Source organism: Panulirus ornatus, chromosome 5 (assembly GCF_036320965.1).
Source record: "Panulirus ornatus isolate Po-2019 chromosome 5, ASM3632096v1, whole genome shotgun sequence".
Classification (NCBI taxonomy): Eukaryota; Metazoa; Arthropoda; class Malacostraca; order Decapoda; family Palinuridae; genus Panulirus; species Panulirus ornatus.
The window spans coordinates 45,252,946-45,268,111 of NC_092228.1; the positions used below are offsets into that span (position 1 = coordinate 45,252,946).

Genomic DNA, 15,166 nt, shown 5'->3' on the forward strand with positions numbered 1-15,166 from the left:
AGTGTATGTGATGTAAACAAACGTGGCAGTATGAGGGTGGAGGACCCAGACTTGCAGTGATCCAGTGACGTATTCCTCCAGGATTTTAGGATGACGAAATCTGGAAAGTCCCAGATGATTCGTGAGCCTCAACGTGTAGTATATGAATATATGTGTGTGTCTCTCTACATACCAGTCTGTGGACGTGAGTGGAGAGGACATGGTTGCTGGTGATTTTTTTTCGACGAGTTATATAGATCTAGTGTAAGTTCAAAAGTGGCAGTACCTCAATGATCATTTCATTCATGATAGTAAATTGAATGAGAATGAATAGATAGATCTAAGTAGATGTAGAGGTTATCATAGTGTTGGTATGGATTTTAAAGGAGGGAGGCTTCTTGTATGCCCAGTAGGTCATGCTAATGGGCTGGATAGTATAGGGAAAACGTTATATCTCCCCCCTCCCCATTCATGCCTGTAATGAGGTTTGATTATATTTAGTTTTCCTCCATGTCCAATTAGAGAGACTTATGGATGGTGAGAAGCCGTCTGTGTTGTATGGGGGATATATATGAATGTAAGTTGCTTAACAGTGAGGCAAGAGTGAGATTTTGTATCCCTATGGACATCGGTGGCTGGACTGGGAGGGAGTTTTGGCCATTATTGAGTTGTTTTAAAGTGTTATACTATTTTTATGACTTCGTGAAGGTTGTTGTTCTCGAGTTCCTAAACTATCGATAATTTAATGTGTCCTTTATTTTCTCTGCTGTTTCAAGGTTGGCTGGGATCTGTTATGAAATGTAGGTCGAGCCATGGCTTTGGGGTAGAGCAGATATAGTCGATCTTGTAGATGAGATATTAAACTAACTGTTGATTTTGGTGGAAGGTTAACGAGTGGTTTGACTGGGAAAGGGTTTTGTCGTGCTGTTGCTGAGTTTGTTGAAACGGGGTTGTATGAGAATGTTGTAAATTTTTTTTTTCTTAGTGCAGATGTTGTATAGTATGGTTGCGAAGCAGCTGGTAATTGTGTGCCTGTTTTGTGGGATTGCTCGTTTTAAGTCGTGGGTGACAACCAGGCAGGTGAGCCATGGTTTAAGATTGAGCAGACGTAGATATTTTTTTTTTAACCAATTGTAAGAAGGGATATTGCGAATACTGCTAATTGTAAATCTTATCAAGGCTAGGAGAGTTTATAAACTGGTGCTCTGCTTTGAAATGGAGTTGATGATAACTTGTAGTTTTTTTTAATAACTTTGATGCTAGATACACGATGCATACATGATTAATGATTTATGCTCCTCCTTTCATATTTCAGATGTGATTCAGGATGACTAGGGCCTGGATATGGGAACACCCTGCTTTAGCCAGCAGCATTCTTGTTGGCATAGGAAGCATTGGAACTCTGTATTATTATCGCAGTGCAGTTGCCCGATCAGTTTGCTCTTGGAGGATGCTAAGCTCAGTCCGGAGAGCAGAGAACAACATTCATATCGTAACTAGCGAGGAGGGCTGGGCAAAAGTGTTGCCATTGCTTTATAAGTAAGTGTGTTTTCTTTGTTGTTCTTGGTGTTTGGGAGGGGAAAGGTCAGTTTGGATGAGGCAGCATGAACATAATTCAAATATTTTTTTGATATTTCTGTATATACAGAAATATTAAAAAACAAAACTTGCTTCTCATTTTATGTTCTTGATCACATTTTGGATACTTTTCTGCTTCTTCACATCTCATGACCCCAGTTAAAGCTTGCAGTTAATGCCTAAATGGTTGATGAACATATTAGTTAGCTTTGATAACAACACCATTTGAAAGAATTCTCCTTGAATCATCTCTCTGTCTTACATTATGTTTATCATCACTTATGGGCTTTACCATATTTTACAAACTACACTAGCACCATTGTTGTAATGTCTACCTACCAGTCTTCGCAAATAAACTCTCCTGATCCCTCAGTTCTCTTCTTGGATAAACATCTCAGTTTCATAGTATCTATCTATCTATATCTCACATGTTACTCTGTCTATCATATCTATGTTCTTGCACATTATTTTGTTCTGCTGTTTCTCACCCATGTTTTATGTTTTCATATTTTGTGTGCCAGTTGCTTGCCATATCACAAAATTAGTAAGTGATGAAGTGCTTATTTGACTTGTATCCTTTTAAGGTGATATTAGAAATTCTCATATTCATTATCGGAAGCAGCGTGCTCATACATAGCAAATGTCAGTTGAAAATATATGTTACGTGGCTTATCAGATTCCATTTAGGTATGATCTTTGAGATTCATTTACTGAAGAACAGTTTTCATTTTCTCTAGTAACATGCTTATATTTTTGATATTAGAGAAGCAAAACATGAGGGTGCAGTGGGCTTTGACTGTGAATGGGTGCAAGTGAAAGGTCATCGTCGTCCAGTAGCTCTCCTGCAGCTGGCTTCTTGCTCTGGAGTATGCATCTTGCTGCGTCTCTCAAACATGAAGCCAAACTTCCCCCCTTCCCTCAGGGTAAGTGATGTTCTACTTTTTCTGTTTGAATCGGGCAACAAAGGATTGAAATGTCTTAAGAGCTGTATTGTAGCAGATGAGATTGTTGAGTGACAAAACTAATCCTGTTGAAGAGTATGTTTGTGTGTTTTGCTTGTGAAATGCTTTTTTATGATCAACCTATTGGTTCAGTACAAGGAGAGAGCCTTATACCATTTGGTAGTCCCTTAAACTTTTGTAAACTGCTATTGTTCTACTTTTACTTTTATAGAGTTGTTTAATGAATTTTTCATTAATGCACATTTTCATTTTATGAATGATTTGAAATGCACCATTTAAAGCACTGGAAGAGTATACCTCTTAACCCATTAGCAAAATCTTGCAACTCAAATCTGTACTTCAGCTTCTACAGGTTTCACTTTTGTCACTTTTGCTTTAGCATAGAAACTTGAGGAGAATATGTTATGCGAAGGAATGTAGCTGTATTGTATGGTATCTGAAAATATGAGAATCTGTCTGTAGTTTTATAATTTCTCATTACTGTAAATTCACTTTCTCTTTCTTCAGGCCTTTTTAGAAGATGAGACTATTCTGAAAGTGGGTGTTGGACCTCTTGAGGATAGCAGCTACCTGGCTGCTGACTATGGCCTAAAGGTAACGATGGAAGGCAACACAGCATGGATATCTCTTCTATTAGCTAGAGCACCATCTCCTGTTCTCACAGATTGTGGATATCCAACACCCCTGTACATTCCTACATTCTTTTTCTGTGCTTATGTATTCTTCCCCTTTTCCACAGTTGTACTGTAGTTTGCAAAGTGGTGGATCTGTATGTGGTTTAGTAGTATTCCAATGCTTGTATTACTTGTTTTTCAGTATTTTTGACATATGGAAGTTTGTACGCAATTAGAAGTGGAATTGTACGGAGGATTCTTGTGAATTTTTCATCCTCTTAGTGTAGGTGAGTGTTTGAAATAATGATCATAATTCATGGTAAAAGATGTTGATATAAGGTAAACATTTTTCATTGTTCATGACAGAAAATGTAAATGATACCACAAAACACCCAGGAGATAGTGGATAGGTAAACCCAGAGGTCTTTGATTTGTATTTCATGGGTATCTTTCATTTATCAAATTTTTAGATACATGGCAATGGGAATCGATGAAGGCAGCAAGAATGAATGTTACATGTGAATATATGTATATGTCTGTGTATTTATATGTATGCTCCCTTGTCTTACGCACTTTATTTACCTCCTTCCAGAACATCTTTTTATTCTCCCTAAAATTTAATGATACTCTCTCACCCCAACTCTCATTTGCCCTTTTTTTCACCTCTTGCACCTTTCTCTTGACCTCCTGTCTCTTTCTTTTATACGTCTCCCACTCAATTTCATTTTTTCCCTGCAAAAATCGTCCAAATGCCTCTCTCTTCTCTTTCACTAATACTCTTACTTCTTCATCCCACCACTCACTACCCTTTCTAATCAACCCACCTCCCACTCTTCTCATGCCACAAGCATCTTTTGCACAATCCATCACTGATTCCCTAAATACATCCCATTCCTCCCCCACTCCCCTTACTTCCATTGTTCTCACCTTCTTCCATTCTGTACTCAGTCTCTCCTGGTACTTCCTCACACAAGTCTCCTTCCCAAGCTCACTTACTCTCACCACCCTCTTCACCCCAACATTCACTCTTCTTTTCTGAAAACCCATACAAATCTTCACCTTAGCCTCCACAAGATAATGATCAGACATCCCTCCAGTTGCACCTCTCAGCACATTAACATCCAAAAGTCTCTCTTTCGCGCGCCTGTCAATTAACACGTAATCCAATAACGCTCTCTGGCCATCTCTCCTACTTACATAAGTATACTTATGTATATCTCGCTTTTTAAACCAGGTATTCCCAATCATCAGTCCTTTTTCAGCACATAAATCTACAAGCTCTTCACCATTTCCATTTACAACACTGAACACCCCATGTATACCAATTATTCCCTCAACTGCCACATTACTCACCTTTGCATTCAAATCACCCAACACTATAACCCGGTCTCGTGCATCAAAACCACTAACACACTCATTCAGCTGCTCCCAAAACACTTGCCTCTCATGATCTTTCTTCTCATGCCCAGGTGCATATGCACCAATAATCACCCATCTCTCTCCATCAACTTTCAGTTTTACCCATATTAATCGAGAATTTACTTTCTTACATTCTATCACATGGGAACTTCAGTGAAGGGCGCAAATGGGGAGGTGATAACAAGTAGTGGTGATGTGAGAAGGAGATGGAGTGAGTATTTTGAAGGTTTGTTGAATGTGTTTGATGATAGAGTGGCAGATATAGGGTGTTTTGGTCGAGGTGGTGTGCAAAGTGCGAGGGTTAGGGAAAATGAGTTGGTAAACAGAGAAGAGGTAGTAAAAGCTTTGCGGAAGATGAAAGCCGGCAAGGCAGCAGGTTTGGATGGTATTGCAGTGGAATTTATTAAAAAAGGGGGTGACTGTATTGTTGACTGGTTGGTAAGGTTATTTGATGTATGTATGACTCATAAGAGCAAGGTTATTAGGTACAGTAGGGTTGAGGGTCAATTCAATTGGGAGGTGAGTTTGAATGGAGAAAAACTGGAGGAAGTGAAGTGTTTTCGATATCTGGGAGTGGATCTGGTAGCGGATGGAACCATGGAAGCGGAAGTGGATCATAGGGTGGGGGAGGGGGTGAAAATTCTGGGAGCCTTGAAGAATGTGTGGAAGTCGAGAACATTATCTCGGAAAGCAAAAATGGGTATGTTTGAAGGAATAGTGGTTCCAACAATGTTGTATGGTTGCGAGGCGTGGACTATGGATAGAGTTGTGCGCAGGAGGATGGATGTGCTGGAAATGAGATGTTTGAGGACAATGTGTGGTGTGAGGTGGTTTGATCGAGTAAGTAACATAAGGGTAAGAGAGATGTGTGGAAATAAAAAGAGCGTGGTTGAGAGAGCAGAAGAGGGTGTTTTGAAATGGTTTGGTCACATGAAGAGAATGAGTGAGGAAAGATTGACCAAGAGGATATATGTGTCGGAGGTGGAGGGAACGAGGAGAAGAGGGAGACCAAATTGGAGGTGGAAAGATGGAGTGAAAAAGATTTTGTGTGATCGGGGCCTGAACATGCAGGAGGATGAAAGGAGGGCAAAGAATAGAGTGAATTGGAGCGATGTGGTATACCGGGGTTGACGTGCTGTCAGTGGATTGAATCAAGGCATGTGTATGGGGGTGGGTTGGGCCATTTCTTTCGTCTGTTTCCTTGCGCTACCTCGCAAATGCGGGAGACAGCGACAAAGCAAAAAAAAAAAAAAAAAAAAAAAATTATATGTATATATATGTTGAAATGTATATGTATGTATATGTCTATGTGTTGGTGTTTAGGTATATACATGTGTATGTAGGTGGGTTAGGCCATTCCTCGTCTGTTTCCTTGTGCCACCTCATTAACACGGGAGACAACAATTAAGTATAATAATAATGATAATTTTTATGTCCAAAGAGGAACTGAATTGGTAAGTGTTGTATGAGGATTAAAATCTGGAATACTTGATCATGAGTTGTGAGAGATGTGATGCCAAAGAAAGTTGTTTTCAAGAAGGAAGAGAAAGGAGTCCATCCAAAACCAGAAAGATGACCAGCCTATATTGAGGTTGCCATTTTAACTCAACTCTGTCTACAATGTGCCCTTGGTATTGTGTTGATATCCAATGGCATATGTCCCAGTATAAGATGCCAGGTTCTTGTACTTGGAATTAAAAAGAGAGGGGCAGATTTAGAAATAGTTGAAATTTCAATGCAAATCAGGATGCATGGATGAAAATAGGTTTTGAATGCCAAGACTGGAGAGACTGTGATATGATTAAGGTACTGTTCATTACAGATGGCTGTTTGCATGGATTTTATTTCAGATTGATAGTGTAACTACTTATGCATTAGTTTGCTCCTTTCATCATGAGTGCATTCTGGAAGATGCTATGGATGTAACATTTTGTGCTTTTTCTAAACAGGTAAGAGGATGTGTTGACTTGCGATACCTTGTGCTTCAGTGCCAGAAATGTGAATCATCTAGCTCAAGTAAAGTAACAGAGTGTGGAAAGTCACCTGGTAACATGGGATTGAATGCTCTAGCTCAAAAGTACCTGGGCCGAAGCTTAGATAAGGACTGGCGAGTGCGTGCCAGTGACTGGGAAGCTGATACCTTGACCAGGAGACAGGTATGAAATAAACTGCTTTTGCTCGTTGAGATGGAGGGGAACTGTTAGTTTGTCATAGAAGGTACAAATGAATGATCAGATTTAAGTATCATAATTCATAGGAAATGTTATGAATATTCTACCTCAACTCTTTTTGCTTGTAGGAGAGATATGCTGCTGAGGATGCTGTAGTGGGCATCCACATTTTGATCACCCTGTTGGAGAGATTGTGGGTGGTCTCCTCCCCAGTTGTGCCTTTCTTGCCTCAGACTTTCTGGTACCACCACCTGTCCAAAGCCATCCGCCAGACCTGTTTTGGAATGATTGATGTTAAGTTTGCTTCGTCCAACAAGCAGCAGGATACAGGTATGAATGTTCTTGAGACAGAAGAGAAAGTAGTGTATGAACAAGAGGTCTGAATCTATTTCTCTTTGCTTATCTTTGCATTTAGTCCATCATCACTGTTATACTTTTCTGGCCCTATTGATTATATCTGTATGTGTTTATCTGTTTATTAGGTCACTTTTTTTATCTCCATCCAGTTGTCATTATCAAATGAGATGTTATCTCAGAATTTTGTGTTTTCTGAAACTCAGTCAGAAAACACCACTGAAGGAAAATCATATGGTTTCCAGAGCGAATTTACTTATACAATTTTTCTGTTGCATAATTTTTGGTCATTCTCAGCATTCATTGAGATGTTTCCTTATTGAATTTGAGTCATTTTGTTGCAGCAGCAGCACACACACACAAAAATCCAACACTCGATGTAGTGTTATTTGCTTTGACCATTATGATGAAACTTACCAACGCTCTGGAAGGATATGGTCAAAGACCTTCTTTATTTCTAGAATTAGGGAATTTTCATAAACAGTGTCTTTCCAATGCACTTAAGATTACATTGATTATAGAATCATTATGCACTTGAATTACTTTTTGACTTCTTGCATCTAATAATGTGATTGAAAGAATAAGCGGAAGAGGTACCTCTGTCCAGGAAAAGGATGGACATGTCATTAGTGAGATATTACTTAGAGACATCTTGCTTTGTAGGTAGTAGTTGGTAAGCAGCCCACCTGGGTATTAGGAAGGTTAGTGACAGCTGCATACTGAGCCAGCACTTCAGTGATTTTTAAGTTGCTCTCCTTTAACCCAGTTAGCTGCCTTTTCCTTCTACCTCACCCACATGTGGACTCTACATTCTGTCCACAAGAATGCAATCTGTCCGTGTCACACGTGACACTTGACAATATTTAACTCACAGAGTTCATTCGTCATATTTGTAGAGACATTAGGTAGATGTTGTAGGGAGGAACATTTGCTGGGAGCATTGGGTAAAGGTAGTAGGTTAAAACATTAGGTAGATGCATTAGGTAAAAGTTGTCGGAGGGAACATTAGGTAGGAGCCATTGAAAACACTGTGCTGGAGTTGCCCTCTGCCAGTGGCCTGTAGAGGGAGAAGCACTAAAGGAGTTCATCAGTTATGAAGAATCTTTTGCAGTGGCCATCCAGTTGAGGGAGTTTCCAAAGGGAATGGGCTTCAGAGGTAAGGATAGTTAGGTAGATAGAAGGTCTTGTTTGCTTCATTGCATTAGACATAACTGCAGATAAGTGTGCGAGTGAGCTAAGAGACTGTGTATATTTGATACACTTTTTGTAAGTGACAGTAAAGATAATAGGTAGGTAGGTTTATCTTGTTTATCTCTTCCCTCTAACTGTTGCCATATACTTATGATGGATCAAGCATACAGCTTTCAGTGCAATTCCAGATGTCCATTATATATATGTGTTGTGCTGACACAAACAAAAGCCTTCACTGCCAGTAGGGCTTTGGATTGCTTAACAAACCACTGTATGAGAGTTGTGTAAAGAGTTGGTATGGGTTTGATGAATGAGACGTTAGAAAGGCCAAGCATGCCTTATCTTTTTAGGACTTCATAAGGGTTTAATGGATCAAGCCAGAACATCAGGGTTATGTAAGGGAATTACTTTTAATTTCTTCTTTGATGGATGTAATGCTGAAACCCCTGAGACTTCCATGTCAGTAGGATGTCTTTCTTGTTAAATGTCTATTTTCTCTCTTATTAGATGTCTGTATAGTTATGCACAGAGTTCTGTATTCATAGAAATAAGGAATGTTCAAATGAAGTCTTAAGGGAAGCTGATATTTTTACTGCAGTGACCTCAATGTTTAAGAGGATAGGGAACAGCATTGCTGATTGTGGAACTGTTATTTGTGATACAATATTTTTTAGATTACTTTGACTAGGGACCTCACATCCTCCTCTTAGTATCACAGTCTCATGCATTTCATTTAGATTTACTTGGTAGCAAACAGCCTCAAAGGACAATAAAGCAGATATTATTGAATGCATTTATTTCATAGCTACAGGATTGCCTTACAGAATGCCACTAAGTTGACAGATTCCCTGTATGATATTCTTTTTTTGACTTTAATTGATCTCTGTACATTATCTTTTTTATAGGTATGTTGCAGAATAAACGATCATGTCCTCCTGCTAAAATGAAGATATCCACACGAGGAAACCCCCTGAGGAAGGGCCCCTTGTATTACAACTGTCAGCTTGTAGCCCCAGATGATCAGCCATTATGCACAATTGACCCTAAAAAAGCTTGGTGGTATGTTGAGAAAGATCTTGGTGTCCTGGTGAGTGAGGATCCACTCGTTGTTCGGTTGAAATTTGAACCCTCTGGCCGTCCTCAAGCTGAGAAAGATGATGGCAGGTTTTACTTGCTGTCACGTGATAATGTGTGTGTTGTGTGTGGCACAGATGAGTCATTCACCAGGAAAAATATTGTCCCTCATGAGTACCGTAAATATTTTCCAGATCTTCTCAAGCACCATCAGAATCATGATGTTGTGCTGCTATGTTTGGCATGTCATAGACAAAGTAACAGGTTTGACAATGTCATGCGATCTCAGCTAGCCAAAGAATTTAATGCCCCAACTGGCTTAGATCGGGATTTTAAAACTGCCGTCAATGCTGGTCACAAAATTGTTAGGAATGCTGCCCAAGCTTTGTTAAATCATCAGGATAATATCCCAGAGAAAAAAGTAGCTAGACTTGAGAATATAGTTAAAGATTTTTTTAAGGTAGAAGTGCTACTACCAGAGCATCTTAAAGATGCAGCCAACATGAGTGTAAAAGTCTTAGGTGAGGGATTTCTTGTTCACGGCGAAAAAGTTTATAAAGCTTATGAAAAGGTTGGCTTGACGAAGCTTGAACAGAGATGGCGACAACACTTCCTGGAAACCATGAAACCACAGTACATGCCAGAATGTTGGTCTGTGAATCACAATGTGTACAAGATGCATCTGAAAATTGGTCGTTTACCACTTGACCATCCAAATCGCCAGATATATAAGATTGCTCTTGTTGGAACAGACGGAACCATAGATATCCCGTATAATCCCCAACCAAACAGAGAAAGCACTCCTCTAGATACATCAACAGCAGCCAGTAGAGATCCTAGTCCAGATTATGAATTACCTTTGTTGCCAATATTAATGGATAGAGACATGTTTGAAAATACATCAGCATCAGTTTATCATAGTGCATCATTAGAGAAGGATAATACAGAAGACAATGCAGCATTGACCTGTCAGAAAAATAGCTTTAGAATGATAAACAATGATGGATACAAAATGGTAACAGATGAGACTTGCCATGATTGTACTTCAGGAATTCAGGAAGAAACTGAAAATAACAGAACTTTTCAAGTGACTGATGACAGTGCTAATGTAGAAATGGAAGCACTACTCCACCAGGCAGACACCAGAAAGGGGTGTAACAATGAAGGGGAACAAGATGTGGCAAATTCTAATTAAAACATAGTTACTAAGAGTGATTATGCTGATAAAGGTCTCATGGATTTTTAGGGTTAGATGTTCTGCATTTGATGCAGACTGTGCTGAATTAAAATGAAAGATTTGTTTAGGGATGATTAGAGACAATGTACTGCAAAAATATATTTTAACATAGTCAGTTATTACATTGAAGAAAACCATATGGAATGAGTAGTATGATAGTGTCTGTTGCAAATTTCTTGGGTGATGTTGTGATTATTCCATTGAAATGGGTTACTGCTTCCCCTGTTGAGTTGAAGGAGCGTTGGTAGAGTCATACTTACTCAAGGCTCCTGTCCTTGCCTCCTCTATCTCCAGGAGATAGTGCACCCAGGGAAAGGATGACAGAAGTATGGTGTATTTAAAGAGAATGTAAGATTTGTGGCTTGGTAGCTTAGTTTTAATGAAAGCTGTACCGGCATTCCTGAGTCAAGACAATAATACTTCCTTGGGTAGTTGCTATCTATAGTATACTACCCTTTTGCCTTGGATTATGCATCCTGTTTTATTTTTTTTCCTTTGCCTCACTATGGCAGTGGTAGTGACCACTTTTCTGTCTTTTGCATCTTTTTGATGATTTTTATATTATTATTATTATTATTATACTTTGTCGCTGTCTCCCGCATTTGCGAGGTAGCGCAAGGAAACAGACGAAAGAAATGGCCCAACCCCCCCATACACATGCATATACACACGTCCACACACGCAAATATACACACCTACACAGCTTTCCATGGCTTACCCCAGACGCTTCACATGCCTTGATTCAATCCACTGACAGCACGTCAACCCCGGTATACCACATCACTCCAATTCACTCTATTCCTTGCCCTCCTTTCACCCTCCTGCATGTTCAGGCCCCGATCACACAAAATCTTTTTCACTCCATCTTTCCACCTCCAATTTGGTCTCCCTCTTCTCCTTGTTCCCTCCACCTCCGACACATATATCCTCTTGGTCAATCTTTCCTCACTCATCCTCTCCATGTGCCCAAACCACCTCAAAACACCCTCTTCTGCTCTCTCAACCATGCTCTTTTCATTTCCACACATCTCTCTTACCCTCACGTTACTCACTCGATCAAACCACCTCACACCACACATTGACCTCAAACATCTCATTTCCAGCACATCCATCCTCCTGCGCACAACTCTATCCATAGCCCACGCCTCGCAACCATACAACATTGTTGGAACCACTATTCCTTCATACATACCCATTTTTGCTTTCCGAGATAATGTTCTCGACTTACACACATTCTTCAAGGCCCCCAGAATTTTCGCCCCCTCCCCCACCCTATGATCCACTTCCGCTTCCATGGTTCCATCCGCTGCCAGATCCACTCCCAGATATCTAAAACACTTCACTTCCTCCAGTTTTTCTCCATTCAAACTCACCTCCCAATTGACTTGACCCTCAACCCTACTGTACCTAATAACCTTGCTCTTATTCACATTTACTCTTAACTTTCTTCTTCCACACACTTTACCAAACTCAGTCACCAGCTTCTGCAGTTTCTCACATGAATCAGCCACCAGCGCTGTATCATCAGCGAACAACAACTGACTCACTTCCCAAGCTCTCTCCTCCCCAACAGACTTCATACTTGCCCCTCTTTCCAAAACTCTTGCATTTACCTCCCTAACAACCCCATCCATAAACAAATTAAACAACCATGGAGACATCACACACCCCTGCCGCAAACCTACATTCACTGAGAACCAATCACTTTCCTCTCTTCCTACACGTACACATGCCTTACATCCTCGATAAAAACTTTTCACTGCTTCTAACAACTTTCCTCCCACACCATATATTCTTAATACCTTCCACAGAGCATCTCTATCAACTCTATCATATGCCCTCTCCAGATCCATAAATGCTACATACAAATCCATTTGCTTTTCTAAGTATTTCTCACATACATTCTTCAAAGCAAACACCTGATCCACACATCCTCTACCACTTCTGAAACCACACTGCTCTTCCCCAATCTGATGCTCTGTACATGCCTTCACCCTCTCAATCAATACCCTCCCATATAATTTACCAGGAATACTCAACAAACTTATACCTCTGTAATTTGCGCACTCACTCTTATCCCCTTTGCCTTTATACAATGGCACTATGCACGCATTCCGCCAATCCTCAGGCACCTCACCATGAGTCATACATACATTAAATAACCTTACCAACCAGTCAACAATACAGTCACCCCCTTTTTTAATAAATTCCACTGCAATACCATCCAAACCTGCTGCCTTGCCGGCTTTCATCTTCCGCAAAGCTTTCACTACCTCTTCTCTGTTTACCAAATCATTTCCCTAACCCTCTCACTTTGCACACCACCTCGACCAAAACACCCTATATCTGCCACTCTATCATCAAACACATTCAACAAACCTTCAAAATACTCACTCCATCTCCTTCTTACATCACCACTACTTGTTATCACCTCCCCATTTGCGCCCTTCGCTGAAGTTCCCATTTGCTCCCTTGTCTTACGCACTTTATTTACCTCCTTCCAGAACATCTTTTTATTCTCCCTAAAATTTAATGATACTCTCTCACCCCAACTCTCATTTGACCTTTTTTTCACCTCTTGCACCTTTCTCTTGACCTCCTGTCTCTTTCTTTTATACATCTCCCACTCAATTGCATTTTTTCCCTGCAAAAATCGTCCAAATGCCTCTCTCTTCTCTTTCACTAATACTCTTACTTCTTCATCCCACCACTCACTACCCTTTCTAATCAACCCACCTCCCACTCTTCTCATGCCACAAGCATCTTTTGTGCAATCCATCACTGATTCCCTAAATACATCCCATTCCTCCCCCACTCCCCTTACTTCCATTGTTCTCACCTTTTTCCATTCTGTACTCAGTCTCTCCTGGTACTTCCTCACACAGGTCTCCTTCTCAAGCTCACTTACTCTCACCACCCTCTTCACCCCAACATTCACTCTTCTTTTCTGAAAACCCATACAAATCTTCACCTTAGCCTCCACAAGATAATGATCAGACATCCCTCCAGTTGCACCTCTCAGCACATTAACATCCAAAAGTCTCTCTTTCGCACGCCTGTCAATTAACAGGCTATATTTGTTCCTTCTGGTTGGCACCATCAAGTCTGGAACCCATAAGTGCCACTTGCTAGCACAAGATAAAAACAAAATCTTGCCTTTGGTTAAGTTCAGATGGGAGGGCCTCCATGAGTGTAGAATTCTCTCCACAAGTTATACAGTACTGCAGGAGACTCATCCAGTATGTATGAGATGCCGAACCCTGTAGGATTACATCCAGGAGAGCAATATTCCTCCGTGACTGGGTTGATCTATGTCTTCAATCTCATCGTCGGCACTGGATGTTTCACCTTGCCAGCAGCTTTTGCGGCTGCAGGATGGGGCCTTTCTGCTGTAGGCATCTTGCTGCTTGCCACTGTCAGCGAGTTGTGATGAACAGACCCGATTATTGAAGTGTGAACGTCAGTGCATCCCAGATTGTGCAGATTATAGACCTGCTCATGAAACAGCTTGCAGAAAATTACACCCCTGAGTCTTGTGTAAGTTATAGACCACATCATTTTACTTTGTATAAGGGCCGGACCTTGGGAACTGCTGCTCTCACACAAGCCACCGTTTACGGGAAGTCAGCACCACAAGTAAAGCATCCTCCTCGAAGGCTCAGAGTGGGGTGCCTAAATGTGTGTGGATGTAACCAAGATGTGAAGACCCTTACTGGAAAAACAATCACTCTTGAAGTAGAACCTTCAGACACAATTGAAAATGTGAAGGAAAATAGTGAAATTGGAGAAAAATGTAGCTTAGACATTGAAGCTTATTGATACAGTGGTTAAATTGATGAGAACTGCTATTGGCGTTTGTGTAAATAAATTATACATTTCCTTTTTTTCCATAGCCAGAGGTTGAACCATTATGTGACATTCATTTTTTTCATTCATTTCAAGCTAGAAGTTTCAGTTTTCTAAATTGTTTCTTACATTTTTCATATGTATATATATGTATGTGTGTGTGTGTGTATATGTGCGTATGTATGTGTATGTGTGTGTATGTGTATATGTATATATATATGTATATTATCCCTGGGGATAGGGGTGAAAGAATACTTCCCATGTATTCCTCGCGTGTCGTAGAAAGCGACTAGAGGGGACGGGAGCGGGGGGCCAGAAATCCTCCCCTCCTTGTATTAACTTTCTAAAATGGGAAACAGAAGAAGGAGTCATGCAGGGAGTGCTCATCCTCCTCGAAGGCTCAGAGTGGGGTGCCTAAATGTGTGTGGATGTAACCAAGATGTGAAAAAAGGAGAGATAGGTAGTATGTTTGAGGAAAGGAACCTGGATGTTTTGGCTCTGAGTGAAACGAAGCTCAAGGGTAAAGGGGAAGAGTGGTTTGGGAATGTCTGGGGAGTAAAGTCAGGGGTTAGTGAGAGGACAAGAGCAAGGGAAGGAGTAGCAATACTCCTGAAACAGGAGTTGTGGGAGTATGTGATAGAGTGTAAGAAAGTAAATTCTCGATTAATATGGGTAAAACTGAAAGTTGATGGAGAGAGAGGTGGGTGATTATTGGTGCATATGCACCTGGGCATGAGAAGA

General features: G+C 40.5%; 1 protein-coding gene across 1 annotated transcript; it reads left to right on the top strand.

The window, feature by feature from the left end:
• On the top strand, window positions 1–11,051 carry LOC139748755 (exonuclease 3'-5' domain-containing protein 2-like). Its single transcript, XM_071662183.1, has 7 exons — window positions 1–243; window positions 1,295–1,518; window positions 2,321–2,480; window positions 3,027–3,113; window positions 6,502–6,708; window positions 6,852–7,053; window positions 9,174–11,051. Exons 2-7 carry the CDS (start codon window positions 1,307–1,309, stop codon window positions 10,535–10,537), a joined length of 2,232 nt encoding a protein of 743 aa, XP_071518284.1. The 5' UTR covers window positions 1–243; window positions 1,295–1,306; the 3' UTR covers window positions 10,538–11,051.
• The last annotated feature ends 4,115 nt before the right edge of the window (window positions 11,052–15,166 follow it).

Coding starts and splice junctions, on each gene's coding strand:
- LOC139748755 (XM_071662183.1), top strand. CDS start 1,307: ATGACTAGGGCCTGGATATGGGAACACCCTGCTTTAGCCAGCAGCATT. Junction 1,519..2,320: donor GTGTTGCCATTGCTTTATAA/GTAAGTGTGTTT, acceptor TTTTGATATTAG/AGAAGCAAAACATGAGGGTG. Junction 3,114..6,501: donor CTGCTGACTATGGCCTAAAG/GTAACGATGGAA, acceptor TTTTCTAAACAG/GTAAGAGGATGTGTTGACTT.